This window comes from Alternaria novae-zelandiae (genome assembly GCF_023758075.1).
Source record: "Alternaria novae-zelandiae strain BMP 2774 chromosome Unknown scaffold_15, whole genome shotgun sequence".
In the NCBI taxonomy this organism is placed as follows: Eukaryota; Fungi; Ascomycota; class Dothideomycetes; order Pleosporales; family Pleosporaceae; genus Alternaria; species Alternaria novae-zelandiae.
This window is the reverse complement of record NW_026056975.1, coordinates 394,296-420,392: the sequence shown is the minus strand read 5'-3', so window position 1 is coordinate 420,392 and position 26,097 is coordinate 394,296. Positions and strand designations below refer to the sequence as shown.

Below are 26,097 nucleotides of genomic sequence, written 5' to 3'. Positions count from 1 at the left end.
AACTCATGTCTTAGCTATTTGTGCGTGATCTCTGAGTTATGGTAAACCACTCGTTTGTTACTACGTTGTCTTGCTGATCTCGTGTTGAATGGTGTTGCCAGCAATCATCCCTAGGTATTTAGTTCTGCTGTAAACGTGTCGATGTACGTCCCTCATTCAGCAGACCTTCTCTCAGTCGCGATGGAGTCCCCTCATTTCAAACTTCTCGATCTCTTAACCACCTACACTCCAGCTCAGGACAGCGTGTTACGCCATCTCGACATTGGGGATATCATCGCACTCTCGCGCACCACAAAGGCGTTCAGTGATTATGTGGGCCTGGTCGAACGAACACAGTTTAACATCAACGAAAAGCTGAAATTGTTTGTGAGAGATCCAAACGCGTTTCGCTCGCTACAGGCGAAGCACAACATACTTATTAGCGGATCTTTTGCGCTCAGCTTCATGCTGAGAAGGCCACTCAGCTTCAGCCTGTTCGATGGGCCTACAAATATGCTATACAGGCTCTTAGTGGAGAAGGGCCCGCATGCCGAGGCTCTGAGATCGTTTCTTGAAAACGAGGGTTACAGGGTCATCGGAAACCCCATCACAGACGTAAGTACTCTGTTGTCACACCGAAGAGCCTGTTCAGTCTTTGAAGTAGCTGACCGTAGATTTAGCACCCAGTATTTGAACGTGACACCGACGAAGGCCGTCAAACCGTGTACATTCACGAGACGGAATATACTCCCCTCTCCAAGATCAAGACTTCGGACGTGACGTGTGACGTCAACTTCATCACCTGGAATAAAGCATACTCTGTGTTTCCATAACACACCTTCATTCTGAAGCAAGGTTACCTACTTACGGACATCAAGCATTGGAAAAATGTTCCAGAGGCTCTGGCCAGATGGACGCGTGTTGGGATTGACATCGCCCCCTTTAGTCTTCAGGATGCGCTTCCTCAACGCCCGAGAACTGATCCTACGTCTACACTGCTAGGAAACCGGCTGGTCGGTGATAAGAAATCCTGGGTGGTACCGCTAAACACTGACTTGGTCGAACCGTCACCCTTCCCCGACCTTCTCATCGACTATGCTGGCTTTGAGGTGACTAGGTTTTTGAACGACGAAACCGAGACTATGCTAGATCCCTCATCTCCCCCGTTCAATCGTTACAACCTTGAGATGACGGTCGTCGAGAGCTTTTCATTACGCCATCAGTACGTCTTCGCCGACAAAGCTTACCCAGAGCAACACCGTTTTCGAGATCGTACAATCGTACAACTTTACGCTCTGAACGCTGCAAGGCGACCATCGGGATTTGCACAGATCTTAGCTCAAACCAACCGTCCAAATCTACGTGCCATCGCAGGGTTTGTGCCACCAGAGAGCTGGAAGTATTACGACGATGAGATGCACAAATTCTTGGAGGCGAGGTATCCGGAGCTGTCTTTGCAAGTCGAAAATTGACATGGAGGTAAACCAGGATCATGTAGATTAGCATTGATCCACGCTACATAGCTACGAATCCGTTACACCCAGAGCACCAAACCACCCTAAGCCCTATCCCACCTCTCCATCCCCTCCTTCTTCATAGTCTCGTACCAAGTCCTCACATACTCCAACCCAGCATGCGGACCATAAATTCTCTTCTCCCACTGCGGCACCGGTGCCTTGAGTCCCGTCTCCTCGTCACACTTGCGCATCAGCTCACTGAGCGTACCACCCCGATCAATCACGTTGTCGGTGCTATAGACGCCCTCTTTGGCACGCGCCTCGCGTTTTTTACTGCGGAGAGTAGATGTAGCGAATTTATCGAATGTGAAGTTGTGCGGGTCGACGACGACACCGTAGTTCTCTGCGGCACCTTCGGGGGTGACGAGGCGGCGGTGGACTTCTTGGGCTACGCGTTCGGGTGGGCGGGTCAAGGGGTCGCCGAGGCCGCCGCCACCCCAGGTTATCCATTCGAGTACATCGCCTGGGGGTGTTAGTTATTTTGTTCACGCACGCGAACAATGAGTGCGACTTACCTGGGTATACGTGTATGAAATCTTGCTTCGATTGACAGAATTCCATGTTGTCCTTCTCGCCTGGTGTACCATAGCTGTTGTTTCGATAGACAACCTTTCTCGATCTGCTTCCAGGCTTTCCACCGTTGACGCCCCAGGCTTTGGTCAGCCATCGGTCGTCATGCGTGCTGACATCGCCTTCGCATAGCCATCTGTACAACGTTCTCTGTGCATTACCGCCACGGTAGAAGCCAGCGCCACCAGAATCTGGCAATGCCTCGTTGGCTTCGATGATGACGGGGTAATAGAGCTCGATATTCTCAGCTGGGATGGACTTGATAGCTGGGAAGAGACAGTGGCAGTCCGGCCCATCACCGATTGGTCGCGCGGGCACGCCACCGAATCCGATTTGGTAGAGCAAGTAAAATTCGCCATCGGGCTTGAAACCAGAGTAGAAGAGATGGGGTGAGTCGGAGAACCCTGCTGCGCAACGGTAGGCGGGATTCTGTTGGCCAAACAGCGCTTGCAAAACGTCCATGATGCGACCGAGGAGATGAGTGCGGCAACTGACGGCTGCTGGACGCACTGGACGGAGGATGGTACCAGCCGGGATCTTGATGTCTAGCAAGTCGTGGAATCCATCGTTCACCACCTACCAGAATTAGTTATGCTTCGTGATAATCTGGCGCATGGTTTACTTACAGCATACGGATCGTAGATGGCGAGCAGATGGTAACCGATGAACATCTTGAATAACGTGATAGACAGATAGAAGTTCATCGAGCTGTTTGACTGCGGCGAAGTGCCATCCCAATCGAAAATAAGCTTCCCGTTCTCCTTCTTCATGGAACAAGTGATGGCATATGGACCAACTCCTTGACCATCGTCGTCGATGAAATCGGTGAAGCTTGACACCTCATCGCTGATCTTGTCATTGATGATCCTGCTAATGGCAAGCTTGTTCTGCTCCAGTAGGTAATCCGCAGCTGCCTCGTACACCTCCAGACTGTAGCGCCCGCATAGTTCGGTAACACGCGTAGCAGCTGTGCGGCAAGCGGTAACGAGCGCCATGAGGTCGCTTTGAAACCAGTCTGGTGCACGGGAATTGCGGAAGAGTACCGTCGCGAGAGTTTCATTGTAGACACCCTTTGTGTAGAGCTTCACAATAGGTATTTGAATGCCGTCCTCGTAGATGGTGCTGGCGTTGATGCTCATAGAACCTGGTACTTTTCCTTGCACATCAGTTATGTGGCCGAAGTTCGCGGCCCAACCTATGAGATTATGCTCGTAGTAGATGGGGAGAATGACGATAACGTCGTTGAGATGCGATACGGCTCCATCAGTCTGGTATACGTCATTTGTGACGAACACGTCGCCTTCTTCGATTGTGCCGTTCCAACCGTCCAGGAATTGCTGTATGAATGATCCAAACTGACCGACAAGCATCTGGCCACGTGTGTTGGTGATGACGTTGAACTCATCTTGCTGCTCTCGGATTGCTGGGCTCATGGCGCAACGAAGTAGGAGAGCATCCATCTCTCGTCTGATAGATCCCAGTGCAGAGGCGATGAGCGTAGCGATGATTGGCTGCTCTTCGATCAGTGCTTGAGCTGACTCTTTGGTGTGCACGGCCTTTCCATGGTCCTTCTTCTCGGTAGGCCAGATGAGTATGTTGCCCATGGAGTCGATCTTTCCGTAGAATCCAGGAAGGATGAGAGTGTTTGAGTCCATCTCAGTGACAACCGCTGGACCATGTATGATTTTGCCAGCTCCTCCAATCTTAGACCGATCCCAGAAAGTTGCATCAACCTTCTTTCCATCCCAGACAATAACCTGCTTAGCCGTGATGGCGTCCTCACTAGGTTCAGAAGTATCGGCATCTTCCAGAGGTTTGAAAGCCACCTCTTCGGAGGCATCGATGACTTTAGCACGCAAGCGCATTGTCTCCATCTCAGCATTCGCGTGTGAGAAGCCGAACTGATGTTGGTGGGCCTCGTTGAATTTAGAACGGAAGATGTCCACAAGCTTATGCGAGTTGTCAAACTCATCAGAACTCAGATCAACAGTGAGTGTCATAGCTTGACCCTTGTAGCGCATATCTGCTTGGTATACGACATGAAGAGAAGCGTTCTCGTCCGCAAGCGAAGTCTTCATTGTCTTCACACCGCCGGCCTTGAGATCGAGCAATGTTTCCTTGAGTTCTTCCTCGGTTATCTCAGAGAATGCGCGAATATATGTGCAACTCTGCTCATGCGACATCTTCGTGATAGCATCACCTTGAGCACATAGCACACCGGGAGAAGGAGGGACGATAACAGGCCAAGAACCAAGAAGTTGACCAAGGGCGTTACCATGAAGTGGACCAGCACCACCGAGAGCGACCAATGCAAAGTCGCGTGGATCGTAGCCTTGCTCGACAGAGACCAGCCGCAGAGCACCGTGCATGGATTCGTTTACCAGGTCGATAATGCCTTCAGCTGCTGAAGCTGTATCAAGACCCATTTGCTTCGCGATGGATTCAACTGCAGCTGTAGATGCGGCGACGTCCAACTGGAACTTTCCACCGAGCAGTTTCGATGGAAGGCGACCTAACGCCAAGTTTGCATCGGTCACAGTCGCTTGGATGCCACCTTTTCCGTAAGCTGCAGGGCCAGGTGTAGCGCCGCTAGACTCGGGTCCAACACGTAGAGTCTTCGTAAAGTCATTGAAAATTGCGATAGAGCCACCGCCGGCTCCTACAGTATTAACATCCACGCTGGGTGCTCGTACTGACAGGTGACCGATTGCGGTCTCTCGTCGGATGATGGCATCACTTCCCGGAAGTAGAGCGCAGTCAGTGGAAGTTCCGCCCATGTCGAATGTAATGAGATTCTTGTAGGGCGTATTCTTCGCGACGAGATGGGAAACAGCCTTGACGCCACCAGCTGGCCCACTCATGAGGATGCGCACCGGTGTCTCGCCAGCAAGTTGGGTTGAAGTCAGGTCACCATCGGATTTCAAGATGCGGATCGTGTCTGTGTCTTTCTCGAGCTTCTTTTGTAGGTTCTGCATATAACTCTTTACCACCGGTTTGACGATGGCGTTGGCGGCTGTCGTAACGGTACGCTCGTACTCTTGGATCTCCGGCAGTACATCTGTAGAAGTGACAATCTCGACATGTGGCCCAAACTCGCTGCTCAATATGGCCCTGATGCGTTCTTCATGCGCGCTATTGGCGAAGGAATTGATCAGCGATACGGCAATTGCTTGCGGTTGTTGTCTCTTCAGATCCTGCAAGTCCTTTCGTAATTCATCCTCATCCAGCTCGTAGAAGACTTCACCATCAATCTTGATGCGCTCTTTGACTTCTACAGTCCTCTCGAGAGGCACGAGAGGGTCGGGCTGTTCGTAGTGCATCCATGAGCCTAATCCGCCTGGTATCTGGCTTCGCCGTGTGGACAGTATATCCTTGTGACCCTTAGTGACGATGAGACCGCATTTGGCGCCTTTGCCTTCAAGCACCGCATTGGTACCTGTGGTTGTGCCATGGTGTATGTACTCAAACCTGCCGTCCCAGTTGTACTTCTCTTTCAGGATTTTGCGTGCCTGTTGCACTCCGTCTTGCACACCAATAGACTGATCTGTCGTGTTGGTCGGCACTTTTGTGCGTACCGCTTCGCCGTTCGGGGTGATGACGCAGACTAGACTCGATTAAGAGATGAAGCATACTTTGTGGAAAAGGGCCGTACCGTCGGTGAAGGTTCTAGGATCGTGTTAGCCGCGCTGCTTGACGTGGGCCGTGTTCAAACAAGCCGCGAGGTGCTGGCAGCTGTGGATTCGGGGGAGTTCTGCATGTTCGCCGCCGGTGCCAGGGGGAAGCTAGCGGGTGGGCGTCCAGGCCTCCCACCGGTCCATGAGGCAAAATTGAGGCGATCATTACTTACCCTCCAACATCAACGCCGAGTCTGTAACCAGGCGTGGCCATGGTGTCGTAGCCGAATCGCGGTTCAGCGATGAGGTTGAGTCTATCCCAGTCTTACAACGAGGACTCGATGATGGTTTACCGGATGGCCCTGCGTCATGCCATAACCATGCTTTTTTGGAGCTGCTGCTAATGCGCCGAGGCCGCGCCGAGCATTGTCAATTACAATAGCGTTCGTGCTATCAGAGGCTCCATTGCCGCTGTCAGACACTGCGCCCTGCCCATAGTGGCAGTCACCATTGCGCTTGGGGAAGGCGTCTAACGGATGCCGCAATCACGGCACTGGCGATGATTGGAATGTTGAGGATGATCGGTGTTAGCTATCGTTTGGATGCGGGGTCGGTGAGAGCTAATTGCAGTCGTGTTATCTTGGACTATCTGCCTCTGCCTCGGTGCTGCGAAGCTGCTGTTATCACCGAATGATGCTTGACGCGAAAAGTGGACGGAGATGCTCGGCGCGTGGACCGGGGGCGACGCGTCCCAAGCTTCGCTTAGGTGCTTCCGAAGAGGTCGCGAAGCATCACTCGTGCTCCTCATATACATCATCACGATTTTCTGTTCATCAGCAATGGCGCTCGATATAGCGGAGAGAACTAATGACGCTGTGCGCACTAACACGGAGTCTACATGCGATGCTCCTTTCACGCAAATGAGATCCGACCCTCATAATTGATGACGTCATACATCGCTCTTTCTACTGCTATCCAGGACAAAGAGCTTTGGCAAATTACGACGACGCAGCATGTCAAAGATGCCTTTGTTTAACTTCGATTGTTTTCTTTATACGAGAAATCAGTTCTACACCGATCTAGGAGTACTTTCCGCAGGATGTCTCCAACATCGGAGCAGTCGACCATAGCAAACCGCTACGACGATCCCTAACATCAGCAAAAGGTTCAATGTAGAATAGTGAACATGGCTTCAGATCTCCAGTATCAGTTCTTACAGACCCTATCTGACGAGAGTGATGATGACAAACACGTGGTTATACGTTTGTACATCGCGCTAGATGAGACCAACACCATACGCGACGTGAGTCACGAGATTAATTATCCCGTCGCCGATACGTACTAACATCGTTACAGCGCTTTGTACTCAAAAAGGTCACGACAGATGACAGAGCCATCTTTAATGAGCGACAGGCAGTTTGCCGGATCATCGACACCCTTCCCAATTCCGGCGCAATACTGAAACATAGATTCTGGTCGTGTCACGACCATGGCGAGCATCTCGATCCCCCTTCCAGACACAGGTATGAGGTGAAAAGATATATGGACTATTGCTCTGCAGGCACACTATCCGACATCATCGAAGAATACAGCGCGGAAAAATGGCAGCAGGACACCGATGACCAGATTCCTGAACCCATGTTTTGGATCACTCTCATCACAATCTCAGAAGCAATCTACAACCTCACAACCGGATTGACGTACACACCGGGTATGGACGATGCAGCAGAAGCCTTTGGGTGGATACCAAAAGTGCATCGCGACATCAAGCCCAGCAACATCTTCCTCATGGAGCCTCAAGATCCCTTCACTTCTTTCCCGCGACCTGTGCTAGCGGATCTCGACGACATACTCGAGCTTTTCGGATATGAGGAGTATACCAAGAAGTACCACTTGTTCACCCGAGGCTACGCTGCACCCGAGAACAATATCGAGCTGCACACCCTAGACCCCGACGCCCGAGGCTTCGGCTACTTCCAAAGGCAGCCGCTCTCCTGCAAAACAGACATCTGGTCTCTGGGCACCGTACTCTGGGAGATGATGCATAGTTTTCTTGGTCCCCACAAGGCTCAAGGCCTTTGGCATGGGGCTGTCACTAATACTGTACATTCAGATCCATCTCAAAGTCGCTTTTTTAAGCATACTATTCCCGTGCTGGCGCCTACGATGAATGAGCCGAACTATACGAGGGATTTGATTCGGATATTTGAACTGTGTAATCAGAGTATCCCCGCAAGAAGACCGACGGCGGTAGTTTTGAGGAGGTTGGTGGAGAGGAAGATGAGGAGGGCGCAGAAGTGCTTGGGAGGTTTTGAGGGCGATGTGGAGGAGAGGATGAGGGTTAGGTATAGGAAGGAAGAGTTCGGCATGAGGCCCAACACTGAGCTTAGCAAGAGGCGACGTGGTCATTGGGCAAGAATTCATAGCTCATCTAATCATACATAACACCGTATCATCGCGGGAGCTCCACCAATTCTCCTTTACTTTGCAGCCATCATCTCCAAGAACTTGTCACCCAGCGCATTCGCCGCTATCGGGTTGTCGCCGGTAACAAGCTCCCTATCCACAGTAATACTTCCCATAGACTTGGCAACACCCTCCTGCATATCCGCACCCTCTTCTCTCAGCGTACCCTCAACCTTGTCGATCTCACCCCGGAAGATCGTCTCCATCAACTTCTCCTCCGCATCCGACCAGCTCGTCATCTTGTAGCCCGCGTACTCAAACTTCTTGCTCGGACCGTACTTGGTCGAGAGGAAGGCCCAGGGTCCGTGGCATATTGCAGCCGTTGGCTTCGAGGAAGTGTGGAAGTGTGTGAGTATGCGACCGAGATCCGCGTTGTCGCCCAAGTCGGACAAGGGAGCGTGACCACCGGGGATGAAGACACCGCCGTAGTTCTTCAGTTCCTCGTCGCTGATCTCGGAGAACTTCTTTGGTCGCGAGAAGCCATTCTCTTTCTTCATGCGCTCGATCAATTCGAGCTCTCTTTGCTTCTCGTAGTAGTTTCCTGCAAAGGCGGCAAGCGATACGCTGAGTGGGTCTGGTGTGGGTTCCTTGCCCTCTGGTGATGCGAATGTGACTTCGTAGCCGGCGTCGAGGATCTTTTGGAGAGGCTTCGCTAGCTCCATGAGGAAGTAGCCTGAGTCTTGAGATACGGTCTTTCCATCGCTTCCGGTGTTGTATAGGGGGAAGGAGGACGCGTCGGAGAGCACGATGAGGACTTTCTTGTTTGCCGCCATGATGGTTGATTTGGAGTTTTATGTGTAGGTTGGTGGGAACTGGATGTTTGTTGTTTTGAGAATTGAGAAGTCAATTGGGTATAAGCTGTGTTGTATGAGAGATGGGGATGGCGATACGAGGGGTTGGTGTATATGTTTATGGTTTTCGCTGCAAGGTCAGTATGACGTAGGCGCCTTCTGTCCTTTAGAAACGTCACACTCACCCGCCTCTCCACTTAGGTACTCGGACGTGTTGCATAAACTTCGATGCTCTGTCTCGGATAACCTCGGCACAACCTTGCGTCATCATCTTGATGGGCGACTTTGTACGCGAAGAAGACACGTCGCGTCACGTGTGAAAGCGGTTCATTGCATGACTCGTCCCGCATCGCGAGATGACTCGCTTGCGCCATCCATCTCAATTCCTCAACTCCTCCAAACATTCACTATGAACGTACGCAACTGCAAGAGAACGAACTATATATGGCCAGGCTGCAGAAAAACGCCTGCAAAAGAGTCCTGGAGATGTCAAAAAGCACACTGGGCTCTAAGGTCCGTGCCACGAGAATTCAGCAGCATCACACATGTGTCCACAGCGCAAGAATCGCAGTCCTGGACGCCTGAAAGTCATGCAAGAACCTTCTTGAGGCCGTCGCGTTCAGGCAACAGTAAAAACACCAAGAAGACAACATAACAACATCACGCATAGTTTGAATCATTCGGTAGCAAAGCAGATGTTATATCAGGCGGACTCCAGCTGTGTGATGCTTCGATACTCAACGCTACCGACATTGCCACCCACCATCCTGTACACCAGCTACTATGCGCCTCTACACTCACGTATTCTTTCTTTTTTCCATCCTGTCAGCTGCGCTAGCGCTGTGGGATTCAAAAGACCCCTGTCCCACTTCCATCGAGGCAAAAATTGAGGCTGACCCTTCCCGGTCCCTCGACGACCGCTACCCATACGACGTCACACCCTTCACAACCTGGGACTCCGTCCACTCAGCCCTCCTTACCTGCCCTAACATATCCACCCTTGACATCGGTGTCTACGGGTCCTGCAGTACATGGCCCGACCGGATGAATCTACCGCTCAGCCCTTTCGGCGGTGAAAAGTATCCCGATATCAAATCTTTGAAGGTTGAAGGCTATCAGTGGGAGACATGGCAGCATGAGGAAATTTGGAAAGGGCCGAAGTGTCTAGCGCCAGGCAAGCTGGAATGTTTCATGGACACATTGTATTGGGTCTACAAAGGCCATTGGATAAGCTGGCTTGGATGGCGCACTCAATCGAAAGAGCAGTGCGAGAAGACCAACGCGGAGCTTTGGCTTGACGCAATGAACTGGACGCGTATCGAGGAGCTTTCTGTGGACACCGTCCCGGAAAGCGTGCGGAAGGTTCTCTCGCAGTCGCGAGCGTTGCGCTCGCTGAACACGACAGACAGCGAACTCATCCTCGGCTTGCCAAAGAACACGCTGACGCATCTATCTCTTGTCAACGGCGAGCGCGACACCGTCCTCTTCGAAGATATTCTGAACCAGCAGGGCGGATCTTTGGAGAGTCTTGAGATGCGCTGGAATACTGAGCATCATCCATGGAGGTATGACGGCGATCTCGACGACGAGATTCAGATGATAAGAAAGAGCGCAAAGCAAGTCAAGCATCTAAGTATGAACATCTTCCGTAACGCTAGCAGCTCACCCTTGGAAACGCTGGGAAAGATCGTTTCCATACCCACGCTACGAGAAGCAGACTTTTGGATAGACATACTCGGGCCACGGGAGTGGAGTTACAAAGAGCTCCGCGCCCTCGGAGAACAGTACGCAGAGGCAGAAGGCGGCAGATACCTATTTCTCAACAAAAAAGATGCGCTGAATATCTTCAATTACATGCGAGACAAGAAGCAAGGGCAAGAGCTGGAAAGAGCAACTTTTTGGATTGGTGACTCGACACGGAATTGGCTCTGGGAAACCCCAAGAGCGCATGTAAAATGTGAAGCGAAAGCAGATGTTGATATGGAAGACTGGTGTGTGGTGGATGATCAGTGGCCACACTACCCGATGTTCGTGCTCACTCCACGGGTAGAAGCCCTGGAAATTATGGACACGGATTTCCGATGTGGAACGACATGAGCTCTGAACCTTGAATCTACGTTGGCTTCTCGGTAGATACATGCATATGTTCACAACTTTAGTCGTGACTGACGGTGGGATCCCATGCGCAGGGCTCATACACTCCAGTATCCAAGCTCTCCATCTCTTCGGCTGTGAGCTCGAAGTCGTAGATTTGGGCGTTCTCCTCGATGCGAGATTTGGTCACGGATTTGGGGAGCGGTATGAATCCCTGTAATCGCAATGTCAGTTCATTACTCTCTCACAAAGAATTGTTGCTTTTATGCTCACCATCTGTATACTCCATCTCAGTAATATTTGCGAAGGCGTCTTGTTATACTTCTTCGCCAGTGGCTGGAGCAGCGGATCGTCGTTTTTTGTTGCGCGCACGATTGGACTGTATGCTTCGCATAGCACACCTCGCTGCTTGCACCAGTCTACGATATCTGGTCGCGCAAGCCACGGGTGAAGCTCTACCTGATTGACGCTGAGGATTCCACCTTTGCCCTTCCCCTCTTTTGCGTCCGTCTCTTTGATCCACGCTTCTAGCTCATCTAGATGATGCACGCCGTAGTTCGAAACGCCAATTGAGCGAATCTTGCCTGCCTGTACATCCTCTACGAGCGCTTTCCACGCACCGATGCGGTTCTCTTTGCCGCCGTAGGGACTGTGCAGGAGACAGAGATCGACATAATCAAATCCGGTGATCTTGAGGGTGTTTTCGATGTGCTGTTTCGAGTTCTCGTAGCTCATGTCTTTCGGAGGGATCTTTGTTGTGAAGAATAGCTCTTCTCTTGGAATGCCCGACTTCTTCATGCCTTCCGCAGATGGTTGCTCGTTCCGGTAGGCGACGGCAGAATCAACGTGGCGATAGCCGACTTTGAGCGCGTGCTCGACCACCTCGGATGCGATATCTGCTGGTGTTTGATATACGCCATATCCGAGGACGGGAATCTTGTAGCCTGATGGCATGGTATATTGCGAGTTGAGGGTGAGCCCTGCCATGACTGCTGATGACGTATGGAAGGACCGTGGTGTTCGTGGAAGAGGCAATTGGGAACGCAGTTGTGATAATCTTGTGAGGGCAGCAGACCGCATAGTACTTTTGCAATGGAATGGATGAAAATAGTTGTATATCTTGAGCGGCTGTTGCCTCAAAGACGGGATGGTACCTGTAGGAGTATACCCCGGCGAACCTGGAAATAGCGGACATAAAGCGCCAAGGCCGAAGACTAATGACGCGTCAGTAGCAAGATCACTTACCTAGCTGCACCGAGTAGCGAAACAAAACTTCATCATCGTCGCTCCATCGGATTTTGGGGATACTTCATCATCACCGCTTCTCTTTGGGCCCTTTTACTACCAAATTAACCTCAACGGCGCATGCGCCTCTTACCACGCGATCCGTCCCAAAACGGCAATATTAATATCAATTCGCGGCCACCACTTAAGGACATATGACGCAGCAAATCGACCCAATGTAGCAGCACATAATTAGGCAAATTGCCGCTCTTTCCTGTCACTCTGCAACTATTTACCCAGCGATCACCGCCGTTATTGACGCCTCTTACGCTCAACACATATATGCGAAGCAAGACAGGCATCGAGCTCCCAGCTCTCATGCGAACCCCAGGCGGCTTCGCGGGCCTCAGCTGCACGGGATCCGAGATGACGGGCCCTTTGTCAGCGCTAGAAGGGCCGAAGAAGATCTGGAGAAGACGCTGCAGACTGGCGAAAGCTGGTGGGGCGAACGCACGCGAATAGGCGCCTGACACTATGGATAATTACAATACCACGTTGCGCATGCGAGCCCACGGACCTGAAACGTCCCGACCCCCCTCCTTTTTGGACCTCTGGGTCGCGTAAAGAGTATGTGCTTTCTGCAAGAGGATAGCAGGTTGCAGGCCTAACTCGTTCCTCCGACACACCGATGGACTGGCCCTTGGTTCGGCACCCCGGCAGCGTCTCAGGAGTCGGTTTACGTTTCTCAACTCCACGGAGTGTAGCACGACAGCTTTCCAACATTAGCCGAAGAGTTTTGTACGACTGATTTTCGATGGATGCCGATCGCATTATCGGAATAGAGATCGATCTTTGCCGTAGCCTTGAAGCTTGTCCGACCATGAGCTTGTGAACGAGTGGTTCGGCAGCCTGTAGTACCACCGGTGAGCCGTGAAGGGATGCACGCTGACACGACACGCACGTGCAGGGTGACTTCATAGGGTCTAGCATCTGGCCGCTTCTGTGCCACCTCTAGAAACCCATGCGATGCGGCTAAAACAAGTGCAGTTCAACAATATTTGCCATTATCGACTGACTCTGTCTTCTGGGTCGTAGGGAAACACTTCGCTTCCACTCCTTTGCTAATGTGGGGCGTAGATCATGAAACACTAACCCGGTCGAGTCGTCAACTGCAGCTCCTCTGTCATTGTCACATTGCTTGCCCTTCCGTCTACCTCACGACCCAGTCAAACCGTTTCCTGATCTGTTTCAACCCCTCGACGCAAGCCTCAACCGTCGCTCAATGCGTCATTCACAGCTACAGGGATCGTTTTCCACTGACTCTGGTCGTTGTCTTATCGCGTGCTCGGCAATGCGGAGGAGATCCCGAAGATTCGAACAATGTCACCTACCCCGAGTGTACTAGTCCGCATCCTGCGTCTGAGTCTCGCCGCTGTTAGCACTCATGCTCGGAATCAGAACGTGGAATACTGTCCTGCCGTCAGCGGTCAACGACTAGCCAAGTAAAATGGCGGTAGGTTCCGATCGCTGCGTGATGCGCGACGACGCAGGAACGTGGGGGTATACAGCACACGCGGACGACGAAGCTTACTACTGGCCACAGCGCGTTCTCGGAGGCTTAGTCTAAGATGATAAGCAGCCTATTAAGACTTCTAGAAGAAGTCTATCAACTAAATCCTGACTCTTACCACCACTCCCATTGGAAGTTCTACGCGAAAGGCCGCTACCAGCCGTTTTTCAACTCGAGCGTAGGGCCGTTCGGGCCGCTGGCGACGTCGAGGAGAAGTAAGCTGCGTACATGCGCAACGAACCGGTCTTCATCGCGGTCCGCGACTGCCTTGGCGAGCGGATGTAAGCTGACTAGGGCTTGTGACGTGAAAGCTCCCTCCTTCCGAGCAAGCCACGGGCGATCACCAAGCAAATCGTTCGTCGCCATCCACCAGATTTCGAAACGCGCTGACCAGTCATAGCCACCAGATGCATGATATTACACCGCGCGGTCCATCAGCATCGTCCAGATTCTACTTCTACCCGTGCTCGTGCTGGATCTGGTAGATGTGTGGTACACGTCAGACCGTATTCGAAGCCATTGTCGATGCGTCGATTGAAACTGCCGCGAAAGTCTCGGTGGCATCATGCATGGAGCTCGAGCTTCTGACAGCAGTGCTTACACTCAGTACGTAGACGTCGTCCACCTGTTACATCTACAGTGCGTATAGGAGAGCACTCGGCGCAAAGGATGTCGCAGCACTGAAGGATATAGACAGTGTGACGAGAGTTCTTGTCGTGCATACCGGCGCCACCCGTGCCGTTTGAAGAGCGACTGACAGCTTAAGGGGAACTCAGGATTGCGGGGCCCTTGATTGACAGATACAATGTCACGGCACGTAGGAGCCGGTGTTCCTGCTCAGATCCCCACATCGTGTGGAGATGTGATACTATCATCCTCTATACGCCTGTGGTAGTCCATCAGCCGGGGGTTGATACGGCCGAGCTCCTGTTCTCCGCAACATCAGCATGAGCTCAGTGCTCGATGTCAATATCAGAATCTACCCACATACGCAAGTCGGCACAGCGTTATGTAAGGACCGTTCATCTTGCTGATCTCCTTGGTCTACGCCCCAGGAGAGCGCATGGCACCCGTGCCTTCCAATCGCACTGGCTAAATCAGTCTGTCAGTGCTTGGTGCATCTGCCGAAGAATGGTCTCGACCATACATCACTAAGAATGTGAAACTACCTCAGTAAGATAGTGGCAGACGCAGGGGATGATGACGAGGATAGGTACGGTGTGCGTAGCTGAGACCCCCTAGCATACTCGCGCTATGAGCCCATGCATACTACAACAGTGGCATGTAGGTAAGTTGTTACGTGCTCGCGTGGAGAAGGGACTGTACCACGTAGCTTACACATAGGGCTGACTATGCTGACCAGTCACGAGCTTGGAATGGAGGTATACGAGGGATGCTGGCGTCGATCACGCCTTCTTACTACTAACACTTCTTACACAAGCACCGATATAGTCGGAAAAGTCGGAGGTAGGACGCACACGACCCATGCGTACCGTCATAGCTAAGCAAATAGCGCAGCCACAGCGATGATGCATCTTACCCAGGCGACAGAACAGAATGCGCAGTGCTATACGTAACAGACCCGGATGCGTGACCTGCATCATCAAGGCAGACTACGCGCGCATTGGCATCCATCGCGAAAGCACGTCATGTCCCCGTGCCCTTTGACAGGATTCACACGAAGGAACGCACAATGTAACAGTGTCCATCGCTTCTCCATAGCGGGCAGGGCACCAAGACACGAAAGGCCCGATTGCGGCGCCGCACCCATCTCCAAACCGTCTGCGCGAAGGTACGGCACCACCACCACCGTGCCGCCCTCAAGACACGCGAGCCGCGCGGGTGAAAGCCCAAGCCCCAAACCTCTGCCGCAAAAAAACGGTTGTCTCGTGTCCACTAACCACATGAGCAGCCGCGAAAAAAAAAAATAGAGCCTTGTCAAGTCATAAGCGAACCTGTCACAGCGCTTTCTATTAAGACATCTGAAACCAGTGCGCCAAAAATCGATACAATCGTGATTGCGGCACGACTGTACTGTATTGCGGCGCAGTTCGGCACAGGTGGGTGTGTGGTAACGGAGATGGGTGCCCCGTTGAAGAAGGAGCGAGGGACCAGAACAAAAACGAGGGCCCCACAAGGCGGCATAAGGTTAGTTAGGGCGGTGCGAAAAGCGCATGCGCGAGCGACAGAAAGGGAAAATGAAGAAGGGTTTAACGGTTTTGGGAGCGAGATACGCGATCTCGTTTTGTCTCATTCCACGTGTATGTAGATGCAGACGCGCTGTCTTTGAAGCTTGCAACAACCGAAAAGACGCGCAGCAGGGATATGTGATGTGCGCGTGTTGCACATGGGGAAGCAGAAGAAGGGGGCCGCGCAGATGGCCTGTGAGATCTAGCTGCGACTCAACAACAGGAAAGGAGATGAAGATGATCGTTATATGTATTTGAAATAAGATAACTCAACAAATGTAGTTAGTTAAGCAAGGGTATCGAGCGAAAGAAGAAGATAAATGACATAAAAGGCGAACGTTAAGAAGCGTTGCGCGCTGGTTGCTGCTTGCTGTGCCCCATTGAACTCCCTGACCCAAGCCATGCAAGCCGCCCGTTTTTTTTTTGCTCGCTTTGCTAAACGCCGGTGTGTCTGTGCCGCATCGCGGGAAGCGTTTAGACTTAGACATGTTGCCCCGATGGGACAATCCCTAGGAGTGGAAGAATCAGAAAGGAAGAGCGATGCGGCGTGGTTTACCCGCATCCTCCTGCCGTAATAAGCGAGGCTGACACTGGCGAGGTTGACTAGGTGGTGTGGTGCTGGTGCAGGAAGGGAGGGAAGTTCATGGGCGTGGGCTCGATGGGGCTCATCGCGTAGGGTGCAAAGCCTTGCTGGACGTGCTGGACGTGGTGGTCGAACTGCGTGTAGGGTATGGGTGTTGGATCGATCTCTTGCCATTTGCGAGAGCATTGGCGTGCGGTCCATTTTTCTTCTGCGCCGTAATCGAGCATCTACAGGAGTCAGTGGTGGTACTTGAAATCGATGGTGGTGATGCATACCTTTTGCGCGATGATGTCGAACTTGTTTTGCACCCAGTAGTCATGGGCTTTGCGCAGTGCTTGGACGTCTACTTCAGTCCACTGACGCATCCGTTCTTTTAGTCGCTTGATACGCATCTGCAGTGCGGGTATTTGGTACTGCCTGCCGAAGTCTTTAACAAAGCGTGCTGCGATGTCCTTCCATGGCATGTGCTCTTCCTCTTTGAGCCGAAGAAGTAAACGGTCTTCCTCACTGAGTTCAAACTGGCTCGATATCTGTGAGTCGGACCGCTTTCTTCGCTTGGGCTCTTCTTCTTCGTCGTCTTCCCTCTGTCGCTTGGTTCCGTGCGAGCGGGGTGTCTCCAGGGGCAGAGGAGCGATCGGTGTGTACATGCGTCGGGGTTGTGGCGAGGGCATGTGGCTTGACGATAGCTCTGTTGATGGTTCACTCACTCGGGGACTATGAGTTGGAAATGCCGGATAGTAGGCTTCGTGGTTCGCATGAATGCCTAGTGCGTTCATCGTCCAGGAGCCGTCCACTGCGGCCGAATGCAACGAGTCTGAACCACTGTGAGTCCGGTCCATGAAGTGAGACTGTCTCCTGTAGCGAGAAGTGGGCTGATGCAAGACAGTCCTTGCGTCGGATTGGGGCTCTTCAGATGGCCGTGTTGACTCTGGTACCACGGATTCCCGAGAGTAGACGGTACCTGGAGAGATGGCTGTTGTTGAATGCGTAGTCGACACTGGAGCTGTTGCTGAGTAGTAGGATGCAGACGCAGGTGGTGACAAGTTGACCTGCGCCGTGTGTGGAGGTATATAGCCATATGAGGCGTATGTGGTCTAGACGACGGCATATGAGCAGCCGATCTCGCAACAAGGGTGAAGTACAAACCTCGCTATGGCACTCTGGGGCCGAAATTGAGGGGGCATACCACCCAGTAGTCGGCTGACAGTTGAGCTCTTGAGAAGGCAGAGGGCTTTCTGGCAAGCGTGGATTGTATGAATGGAACGACTGTGGAGACATAGTGCCAGGCGAGGAGGCCAACGCGGGGTAGTACTGAGGGTGGTAGGGACTTGGCCAGGACGAGGCTGACTTGTCTTGGAGATGATGCGGAGGGAGGATAGCACCTTCAAGTATGATAGACATGACAACTGCGGCTGCGGGTAGGATTTGAAGAAGCTTATGTGCTGCGCCTTACTGCTGGTCGCTAATGTAGCAGACTGGAGACGGGCGGTAGCAAGAAGAGGATGCGGCGCACGGTGATGATATTCAGGCTCGAGCTGGACGACTAGGCTAGGGGAACGCCTCAGTCATATTTATCAAGATGGTAGCGGTATAGCGGCCTCGAGTGCAGGTCACTTCTAGTGCGTCGACTCTAACGTGCCACCCCCAGTAGGCTTTGAAGGATGCTGCTGCGCACTGACGGTCAGGCCTGCACGTTAGCGCCCCGAGCTTTCACCCTGCTCTTCTCTTGTCTCTACGTGGTTTGGCGGCCCTGACCCCAGCATGCCATGCCTTGCGCTTGAGCCGCGAATTGGCCAGCCATGCAGCGTTGCTCGACGGTTGTGTCCGGCCCATTTGCTGGCCCGGAACGCTGCGCTGGGTTTTCTAGGTGGTGTCCTGCAACAACGGTGATCATGACCGTGTGGGCGTCGCGGCAGCCTTGCTATCGGATTCCGCTACACGCCTGGCCGGCCAGGGTGTGCCCGCTACACGGCACCGTGGCTAGTGCGCATACCTGTGGTTTTTGAGGGTGGAAGTCGAATGTAACCTTCAGTAAGGCGGCCACCCTGACGTCGGCCCTGACGTCTGAGACTCCTCCCACAATCGCGACCCAGCGGGTTAATCTCTTTTCGATGCAGCGTGATATCGACGAACCTGTCTGTGCTGGCGGCGCCATAGGATGCCGTCAACAAGGGGTGCACTCCATCGCGCAGCAACGAGGAAATTTGGCCAGCCGTGTCTTCCCATTCGGTGCGCCTGGACAGCTGTGCCGTCGAGCTGCCTCAAAGCCAGTAAATTGCCCCGCATAGGGTGCGTAAGCTGAAAGCGAAGGACGCGACGGCGCTTAAATGCACGCTTGCGGTAATTTTCATTGGCCGCTAATATACGCTTCGGCTGGGCAATGACCGCTAATTCGCCCCTTTCGTCCTTGTTCCCACCCTTCCAACTCACCTCCTCTTCGTCGCACCTCTCACACAGCACTTGCTCACGATATCAGCGAAGATCACTGCCACCACTGCTATCCACATCACGTCGCTTGCTAGCGTGTACGTCTGCCATGTCGATTCTCGCCCCACACCACGGGTCTGCTCCGTGGAATACCGCCGACAGCGACCTTCCGCACAATGCTCAGTGGGTGTGACCCCCCACCGCCATGGTACATACCTGCTACTAGTCAATCTGGGCTGTGCGTTGTTGAACGGCTAAAAGACTTCGTTTGTGCGGCGGTCCAGCGCCCGAAGACCCCGCTTCCTTGTTGTCTTCCAACGGTGATCCTCACTCGTTACTTTGTTTGCCGTGTTTCGTCGGGGGCTTCGTATCGGCAGAATACCTGCGACACTTCTTGCGTTGAAGAGCGTCCTTCATGGTCTTTCCGTGAAGTGGAGCGTGGGTGGTGCCCATGGTGACGCACTGAACTTTGCGACCGCAGCACGCGGCGGCTCCAGATCTTGGTACACTGCCTTTTGACTCTTGATATAGCTGCGACTCCATTGTTTTACGTTCGTCCTCCGACTTGCAGTTTCTGTCTTGCTTTTTTTATGAGCGCAGAATCTGCCTTGATTCACTCAGCCTTCCCGGTTGACAACCGTTCCGAAGTGAAAATGGAAACATAAACGTTGCGGCACTTGGTGGATCTGTTCTATCGCGGGTATTTGCAATAACTACGCCGTACAGCGTACTGTTGCACGCAGCCTGAGGGGCTGGATCCGCACTTTTGCCTGAGATATTGCGAAGTGACGAAGTTGGCCACTCACATCGCAACCACTGCATGCCCGCCTAGAGTCGGCACCATCTTCACCGTTACGGAAGCGGAGCACATATGACCTTCTCGAAGTATACGTAGGTACAGTGAAGGATTGCGTACCTGGCCTAAGGATGCTGCCATCCGTCCCGCGCGCCACGTTGGATGCCTTGGAGTCCTGACCCAGGCGTCCATGATCTTCGCCGCGAGAAACACCGATATGAGGCTGCGAGTGGCACCTATGCGGCGCTGTAGTTCACTATCCCACTTACTGAAATACTGCGACGGGATCTATGGACGATATAGACGCTCGTTTGCAAGGCTGTGTGGACTTCGCATCTCGGAATAGCACGGGGCGTAAGTTGAGCCACAATGTCTGCTTGGCTCGCTCGCTGCGCCTCACACCGCCCGACTATTATCTTGCCATACATTTGTAATGTGGTCCCGCTTTTGACTTCAACTCTTTGTGCGATATGCAGCAATCGTTTTGTGACATACTTGGACTTGCACAAGCACGCGCGCTGTGGTTCAAAAGCGAAACGAGCCTCTCGGGGTCATCTAGTGCGGATCCACTGGCACCCGGCCTCGCAAATGCTGCCCCTCGAGTGATATACGGGTCGATCTAAAAGTATACGCTTGCTGAGAACGGGTTTTAGTAGATCAAAACTTCTGAGCTACAAGGTCACGATGAGCGTTCCGACCAAGCAGTCGGTAGCCTATGCCGGATCGGTGCACAGTCCGACCGCCTATCGAGAAAGACGCATGCATGCAAACGCAATTCTCAACATCGTCTAAGCTCGCCAACAATCTTTAATCTCCTGCAAATCCTCGAAGCTAGACCACATATCTCAGAACCAGATGTGGAGTTTGCAGCCTCGCGTTCCGATTCTCCAGGCTAGCTCGAGCGACTAGGCCGCATGTGACGCGCTAGTGTGGACCCTTGGAAATTGCCAAGCACGTTACATGTAGCGTGGTAGCTTGCGTCAAACCCGGGGAAGACATTACGCATCACCAACCAGCCCGCCCATCGCCTCCCCGTCCTTTCCTATCGTCGACCCCAAATCCTACCGGAAGTGGTGCTGCACATCCTCGCGCCGGCACCTATTTATCCCCGACCCTCTTTTGGCACTGAGTGCCGGGAGCGCGCTTTGAGCCCCAACACGTAGGCGACAGGCGGCTGGCCTAGTGCTGTGTAGCCGTCGCATAGCATTATTTATCCCCAAAATGACGGGGTTCAACCTCTTCCACATCCTCGGCGACGTCTCGCATACGTCATCGAAGCTGATACTGATATGGGCGATACACTCCAACAGCAGCGCTGAGGGTGAGTTAGATCTTATCACCACTTGAAGCATGCAACATTGGCTGACGTATGCAGGTGTATCCCTCATCACCCAGGTCCTCTACGCGCTCGTCTTCGGCACGCGATATCTCGATATCTTTAGTTCCTCCATCACCAAGGATGGGTGGCATACGTGGAACTTCTCGCTGAAGGTACGGAGGCCCGGCATACGTCTACGCATACGCGGCTAACCGGTCAGATCTTCTACACGCTATCATCGCTGTACATCATCTTCCTGATGACGAGTGTATACGCGCGCACACGGGAGCGAGAGAAGGCATGGAAGTTTGGCATGTACTGTCTGCTAGGCAGCATCCTCATTACCCCATTCTGGTACCTTATGTTTAGGGATCACGTTCTCGGGCACAGCACCTTTATGAAGGTAAGATGCTCACACAGCCTCAAAAACTCGACTAGATGCTGACATGATAGATTCTCTGGGTCTTTTCCGAAATCCTCGAATCTGTCTGCGTCATCCCGCAACTGCTCCTCCTCCGTCAAACCACAGTACCTACCGTCATCGACTCCTACTACCTTGTCACACTGGGTACATACCGCGCCCTATATGTTCTCAACTGGATCATGCGCGGCGTCAAAGAAGACGACTATATCGACCCCACATCATGGGTCTGGGGGTCCATCCAGACAGCTCTCATGATCGACTTCGCATGGGTATACTACACGCGCCAGCGCGTGAAGCTCCGACACGGCGGCGTAGTAGACTCAGAGGATCTGGGTCGCGGATGGATCGTTGGCCGGTTCGTGGGCAGGAAGAGCATGGACTTCGACTACGACGAAGAGACCGCTGGTCAGCGCAACGATACTACACAACCGAAGAACAAATGGGGTCGGAGGGGCATTTCCGTTTCTGCCGATGAAGGAGTAGAGGGTGCGCCAAAGAGGACGAGCCCCGAAGAGAGAAGAAATGTAGATCCCGAGAGTCAGCCACTGGCCGATCCAGCTGCATTCGAGGATGAGAGCGACGATGATGCGCCACCGCCTGGTGCTACTTCAGTGGCGGAACAAAGTGGTGTAAGGAGGGATGAATGGGACGACGATCTGGATGATGATGCTAGTGAGCATGACGCGACGTCCAAGGCCGTCAAATGAGTCCACAAGCATGTTACTTAGATGGGAAGTATGGGATCATACTCATTTGGGCACGACATCACTGCTCTACCTCATTGCATTGTTTGCATTTTTACAGCGAATTCAACATATACATTAACTCTTACAGTCCACTCCATTACATATGCCTGTCTAGATTGCACAGAACGAAGACTTCGCATTGCCTTGCTCAGTGGATATTCCTGTGCAACATCCCAAGCGTCACGAGCACACTTACTCCTTCAGCCGTGGAGCACTCTGGTCGCGCTAAGACCATACACCATGGCTGATCCGGAACCCTTTTCAGAAGTCCTGCATATCGAAACCCGACATATGAAACTCCCCGTTCCTTTCCTGTGGTTTCGGCGATTAAAAGTCTTGTTAAACGCACATCCATTTCCATCCACATTCGTCACGGTGTTATTCCCGCGCTCCAGCCCCCACACTCGCGTTTAGCATACCCAGGTATTACTACGCTTTTCTCCTTTTGTGGTACAGTGCATTGTGATGTGCTGGCATGCCGGGCACGTGTCTTTGCCATACATATGTGCGGGTGGGAACTTGAAATAGCTGGGTCCGGGGTTTTCGGTTACCGAGGAGGTGGAAGGATGTGGGTTGCAGGATGGCGTTTGGGGCTGAGAAAGGAGAGGGAGGGTTGCTGGGATGTTTATGTTTACGGGCGTGTGGGGATGTGCATTGCAACATGGATCTTGATGAGTTGCTGGGTTGGGGTGCGGGATATGCACCGATATACGGTTTGGACTGAGTATAAGTTGTGCTGCCGCTATGCATCATGTATGTAGCACAGGCGGCGGACGACTTTGGAAAGAGAAAACGGTTACAGCAAGAGAGGGAGCCAAATTGATGGAAGGATAAGATCATTCATTAAAAGAAAAACGAAGCAGTATATGCCTCTCTAAAAACGCCGCCCAATGCAGGTATCATCATACACTCGTCAACAACATCGCCACATGCAAAACTCCACTCCATGCTCAGACCGCATCGTCTAGTACTTCAGCTCAACAGGCTGAACCCTCCTCTTATGCATCTTCATCTTCGTCGCCATCGTCGAGTTACCACCACCGCAAACACCCTCGGGAATATCGAAACTGTTTGTGCGGCCAGTAGGAGCGTAAACCGCACCCTCACCAAGACCACGCTTCGCGAATCCGCTCCAGATCTCGCAGACGTTCTCACCGCCCGTGAGCGCCTTGTCGGCATCGACGATTGCATCGCGAGCAGAGACAAAGGTGGGGTTGCAAGGCTGCAGCGCCATACCGTCCATGACGATCTTCATGGCGAGGTACTTTCCGTCAGACGGGATGCCCTTGCTGTCGAGCTTGGGGAGCCAGTCGTCGTTCTTGCCGTACTTGTCGATGAGGTTCCAGAGGATCTCGTACAGCATAGACGCCCAGATGTTGCCGATGGGGTGGACCTTTTCGTAGAGATCGGCGTCGGAGTAGACCTGTGGGTTCTTGTTGAGGTCGGTGGAGTAGAGGTAGTTCCTGATTCCGAGAGGACGTCCGCTGATCCAGTCACCCATGGGGTATTCGGTCTTGCGGGTGTCGCCGGCCTTGAGGCGGATGGCGGTCGCGTAGAAGTCGCTCCAGCCTTCGCCCATGCCGCCGGATTCGAGCAGAGAAAGGCAACCGGCGTTCAAGGGACCACCGGTGAGACGGTTGGACAGGCCGTGGGTGTACTCGTGGATGACAACACCGGCGTCGAAGCTGCTGTCACGGTAGGGGGTTGTCGTGTTCCAGATGTACATGCGCATGCGTGCGGGTTGGCCGTCAGGAGGTGTGGCGAAGTTGGCGTTGTTCTTGCCGGAGCCATCTTGGGCGTTGAGGTAGACGAAATCTTGACCGGCACCACCAGCGCCGTTGTTGTTGATCTCGAAGTTTCCGGCCTTTTCGTTGAAACCTAGGGTGTGCAGAACATCGTGGTACTTGTTGGCGGTGTAGAAGAGCTGGGTAATGGACGCGTTGGCATAACCCATCCAGTCGGTGTCGTTGAGAGAGAACGGGTAGTCGAAGACGAGATCCTCGCTCTGGGGACGGGGAAGGTTGAGGAAACCGCTGTTGACATTCTCCCAGTTGGTGTGGGCGATACCGTTGTTACCACGGGTCGTCTTGAATGTCTGCTTGCCATCGTTGTGGTAACCGAATTCACTGGCTGCGGGAGAGAAGTCATCCTCCACAAGCTTGCGGTCACCCTCAAATGGGTCGTTGATACCCCAGGGGCTGAATGTTGTTAGCGATGAACATGTCCAGCAGTCATGGCTACGTACTAAACCTTGTACTCAGCATCGGCAGAGTAGTCAACAACGGCGTGCACCTTCTCGCCATCTTCCGCATCGACGTAAGAAAGCAGCCAGTTGCTCATGACATCAGTCTCAATTCTCCAGGTAAGAGCGAGCTTGCCCTCCTCATCTACGAGGTAGACCAGGCGCGCTTCGGGCTCGCTGACACATCCAGTAGTCTTCTTGATAGCGTAGGTCTCAGTAGCCTCCTTCGCCTCAGCGATAGCTTCTTCAGCAGAAACGGGAAGTCCAAGAACGTTGATAGCCGACTTGAGAGCATTGGCGGGCGCGGCGTTGTCGCGTTTGCTCAGACTTGGCGGCGCTGGGATAGCACCCTTGTAGAACGAGTTTCCGAAAGAGAAAACATTGCCATCACGACCGACCTGTGTAGTATTAGCACGGTATCTAACATAGAGAGTATACGTTTTTCTAGATGCTATTGACTTACGTTGACGTTGAAGTCCGCGGTATCGATGTCAAGGCCGTTGGCGGTTTGCTTGAAGTAGAAGTGGGCTACTCCGTTGTCGCCAACGTACGAGTCCTTGACAAGACGGAAGGTAGCATCTGGGATCGTAGCCTTGACCAGGTCGGTAGCAACGTCCTCCGCACTAGCACGCTTCGCAAGTGTGTTGATGTTGGGATCAGCCACAACTTCGGCCACGTTCTTGTAGGCAGCAGCATGCTTCATGCGGTACGAGTCCAAGTCGACAGCGCGGCGAGTAAGTGTGCTGCGGCCTTGCCATGAAGCGTGGGGGTGGCCATAGACGCTGATGGCAGACAGCGATGCCAGCGACGCGAGAAGTACGGAACGCATCGTGGGAACGAGTGAAGTAGAAATGAGAGACTAGGGACAGGTGATGTGCTCAAAAGTAATGCTTTGAAACAGTATACCACTCCTCTTATACATGAACAGCTGCCTCGCCACATCTACCCCCCGAACGACTCTCCACACTCGGTCCTGACCCTTTTGAGAATACGGAGCGAATGGTTGATGCAACACCAGGCGCGTACGATTAGTAGGCCGTCCACGCGACAAGGGAACGATCACCGGCTGCCTTTCTCGGACTGGCTGCACGCGTAGTCGACCGGCGCGATGGTAGGAGACAGCAGAGCGGAGGCTTGGCGACACTGTGAAATAGGCAGGCAAGCTTCGGAGGCCCTGTTATATTGGTCTGGGCATTATATCGTGCATTGTGTGCCCGAGGCGACGATCCTGACCTTCCGGATAGAGCCATGGGCCGGGAGATCACGAATGTTTCATGCGTTCACATGGAGAAGGCAAAAGTACCTTTGCGGTATCGGACGACAACGGCGGCGGAGCCCCTGAAGTAGCGTGCCGTCGCCTTGCCCGTGAGGAGGAAGGGAATACGCGTCGCTACTTTTGTTTTGCCTGCAGGAACCCGTAGGAAGCGGCTATTGCAGACTGCCAACGAACACGAGAATGTACCGGCAGCAGACTTGTCTCGCAGCGAGGTCCTCTGACTCCGGATAGGCGCATGACGAAAGGACTAATTAGACACTTCGGTGCAGCC

General features: G+C 53.0%; 9 protein-coding genes across 9 annotated transcripts; 4 read left to right on the top strand and 5 right to left on the bottom strand.

Moving 5' to 3' along the window:
• Positions 1-180: 180 nt before the first annotated feature.
• On the top strand, positions 181-812 carry J4E88_007315 (uncharacterized protein; the record flags this gene model as incomplete). Its single annotated transcript, XM_049400934.1, has 2 exons — positions 181-594; positions 660-812. The coding sequence occupies 2 exons, from the start codon at positions 181-183 to the stop codon at positions 810-812; spliced, it is 567 nt and encodes a 188-aa protein (XP_049253246.1).
• Positions 813-1,537: 725 nt separating this feature from the next.
• Positions 1,538-5,954, bottom strand: J4E88_007314 (uncharacterized protein; the record flags this gene model as incomplete). Its single annotated transcript, XM_049400933.1, has 5 exons — positions 1,538-1,959; positions 2,012-2,642; positions 2,693-5,670; positions 5,719-5,732; positions 5,914-5,954. The coding sequence occupies 5 exons, from the start codon at positions 5,952-5,954 to the stop codon at positions 1,538-1,540; spliced, it is 4,086 nt and encodes a 1,361-aa protein (XP_049253245.1).
• Positions 5,955-7,169: 1,215 nt separating this feature from the next.
• On the top strand, positions 7,170-7,995 carry J4E88_007313 (uncharacterized protein; the record flags this gene model as incomplete). Its single annotated transcript, XM_049400932.1, has 3 exons — positions 7,170-7,203; positions 7,242-7,705; positions 7,906-7,995. 3 exons carry the CDS (start codon positions 7,170-7,172, stop codon positions 7,993-7,995), a joined length of 588 nt encoding a protein of 195 aa, XP_049253244.1.
• A 165-nt stretch (positions 7,996-8,160) lies between these two features.
• On the bottom strand, positions 8,161-8,919 carry J4E88_007312 (uncharacterized protein; the record flags this gene model as incomplete). The annotated part of the gene is made up of 1 exon (XM_049400931.1): positions 8,161-8,919. The coding sequence occupies one exon, from the start codon at positions 8,917-8,919 to the stop codon at positions 8,161-8,163; it is 759 nt and encodes a 252-aa protein (XP_049253243.1).
• An 801-nt stretch (positions 8,920-9,720) lies between these two features.
• Positions 9,721-11,034, top strand: J4E88_007311 (uncharacterized protein; the record flags this gene model as incomplete). The annotated part of the gene is made up of 1 exon (XM_049400930.1): positions 9,721-11,034. The coding sequence occupies one exon, from the start codon at positions 9,721-9,723 to the stop codon at positions 11,032-11,034; it is 1,314 nt and encodes a 437-aa protein (XP_049253242.1).
• Positions 11,035-11,092: 58 nt separating this feature from the next.
• Positions 11,093-12,018, bottom strand: J4E88_007310 (uncharacterized protein; the record flags this gene model as incomplete). The annotated part of the gene is made up of 2 exons (XM_049400929.1): positions 11,093-11,245; positions 11,305-12,018. The coding sequence occupies 2 exons, from the start codon at positions 12,016-12,018 to the stop codon at positions 11,093-11,095; spliced, it is 867 nt and encodes a 288-aa protein (XP_049253241.1).
• A 4,599-nt stretch (positions 12,019-16,617) lies between these two features.
• Positions 16,618-17,244, bottom strand: J4E88_007309 (uncharacterized protein; the record flags this gene model as incomplete). The annotated part of the gene is made up of 2 exons (XM_049400928.1): positions 16,618-16,824; positions 16,873-17,244. 2 exons carry the CDS (start codon positions 17,242-17,244, stop codon positions 16,618-16,620), a joined length of 579 nt encoding a protein of 192 aa, XP_049253240.1.
• A 3,797-nt stretch (positions 17,245-21,041) lies between these two features.
• J4E88_007308 (uncharacterized protein) lies at positions 21,042-22,269 on the top strand (the record flags this gene model as incomplete). Its single annotated transcript, XM_049400927.1, has 4 exons — positions 21,042-21,141; positions 21,196-21,311; positions 21,359-21,541; positions 21,592-22,269. 4 exons carry the CDS (start codon positions 21,042-21,044, stop codon positions 22,267-22,269), a joined length of 1,077 nt encoding a protein of 358 aa, XP_049253239.1.
• Positions 22,270-23,272: 1,003 nt separating this feature from the next.
• On the bottom strand, positions 23,273-25,379 carry J4E88_007307 (uncharacterized protein; the record flags this gene model as incomplete). The annotated part of the gene is made up of 3 exons (XM_049400926.1): positions 23,273-24,506; positions 24,554-24,948; positions 25,014-25,379. The coding sequence occupies 3 exons, from the start codon at positions 25,377-25,379 to the stop codon at positions 23,273-23,275; spliced, it is 1,995 nt and encodes a 664-aa protein (XP_049253238.1).
• Positions 25,380-26,097: the final 718 nt, after the last annotated feature.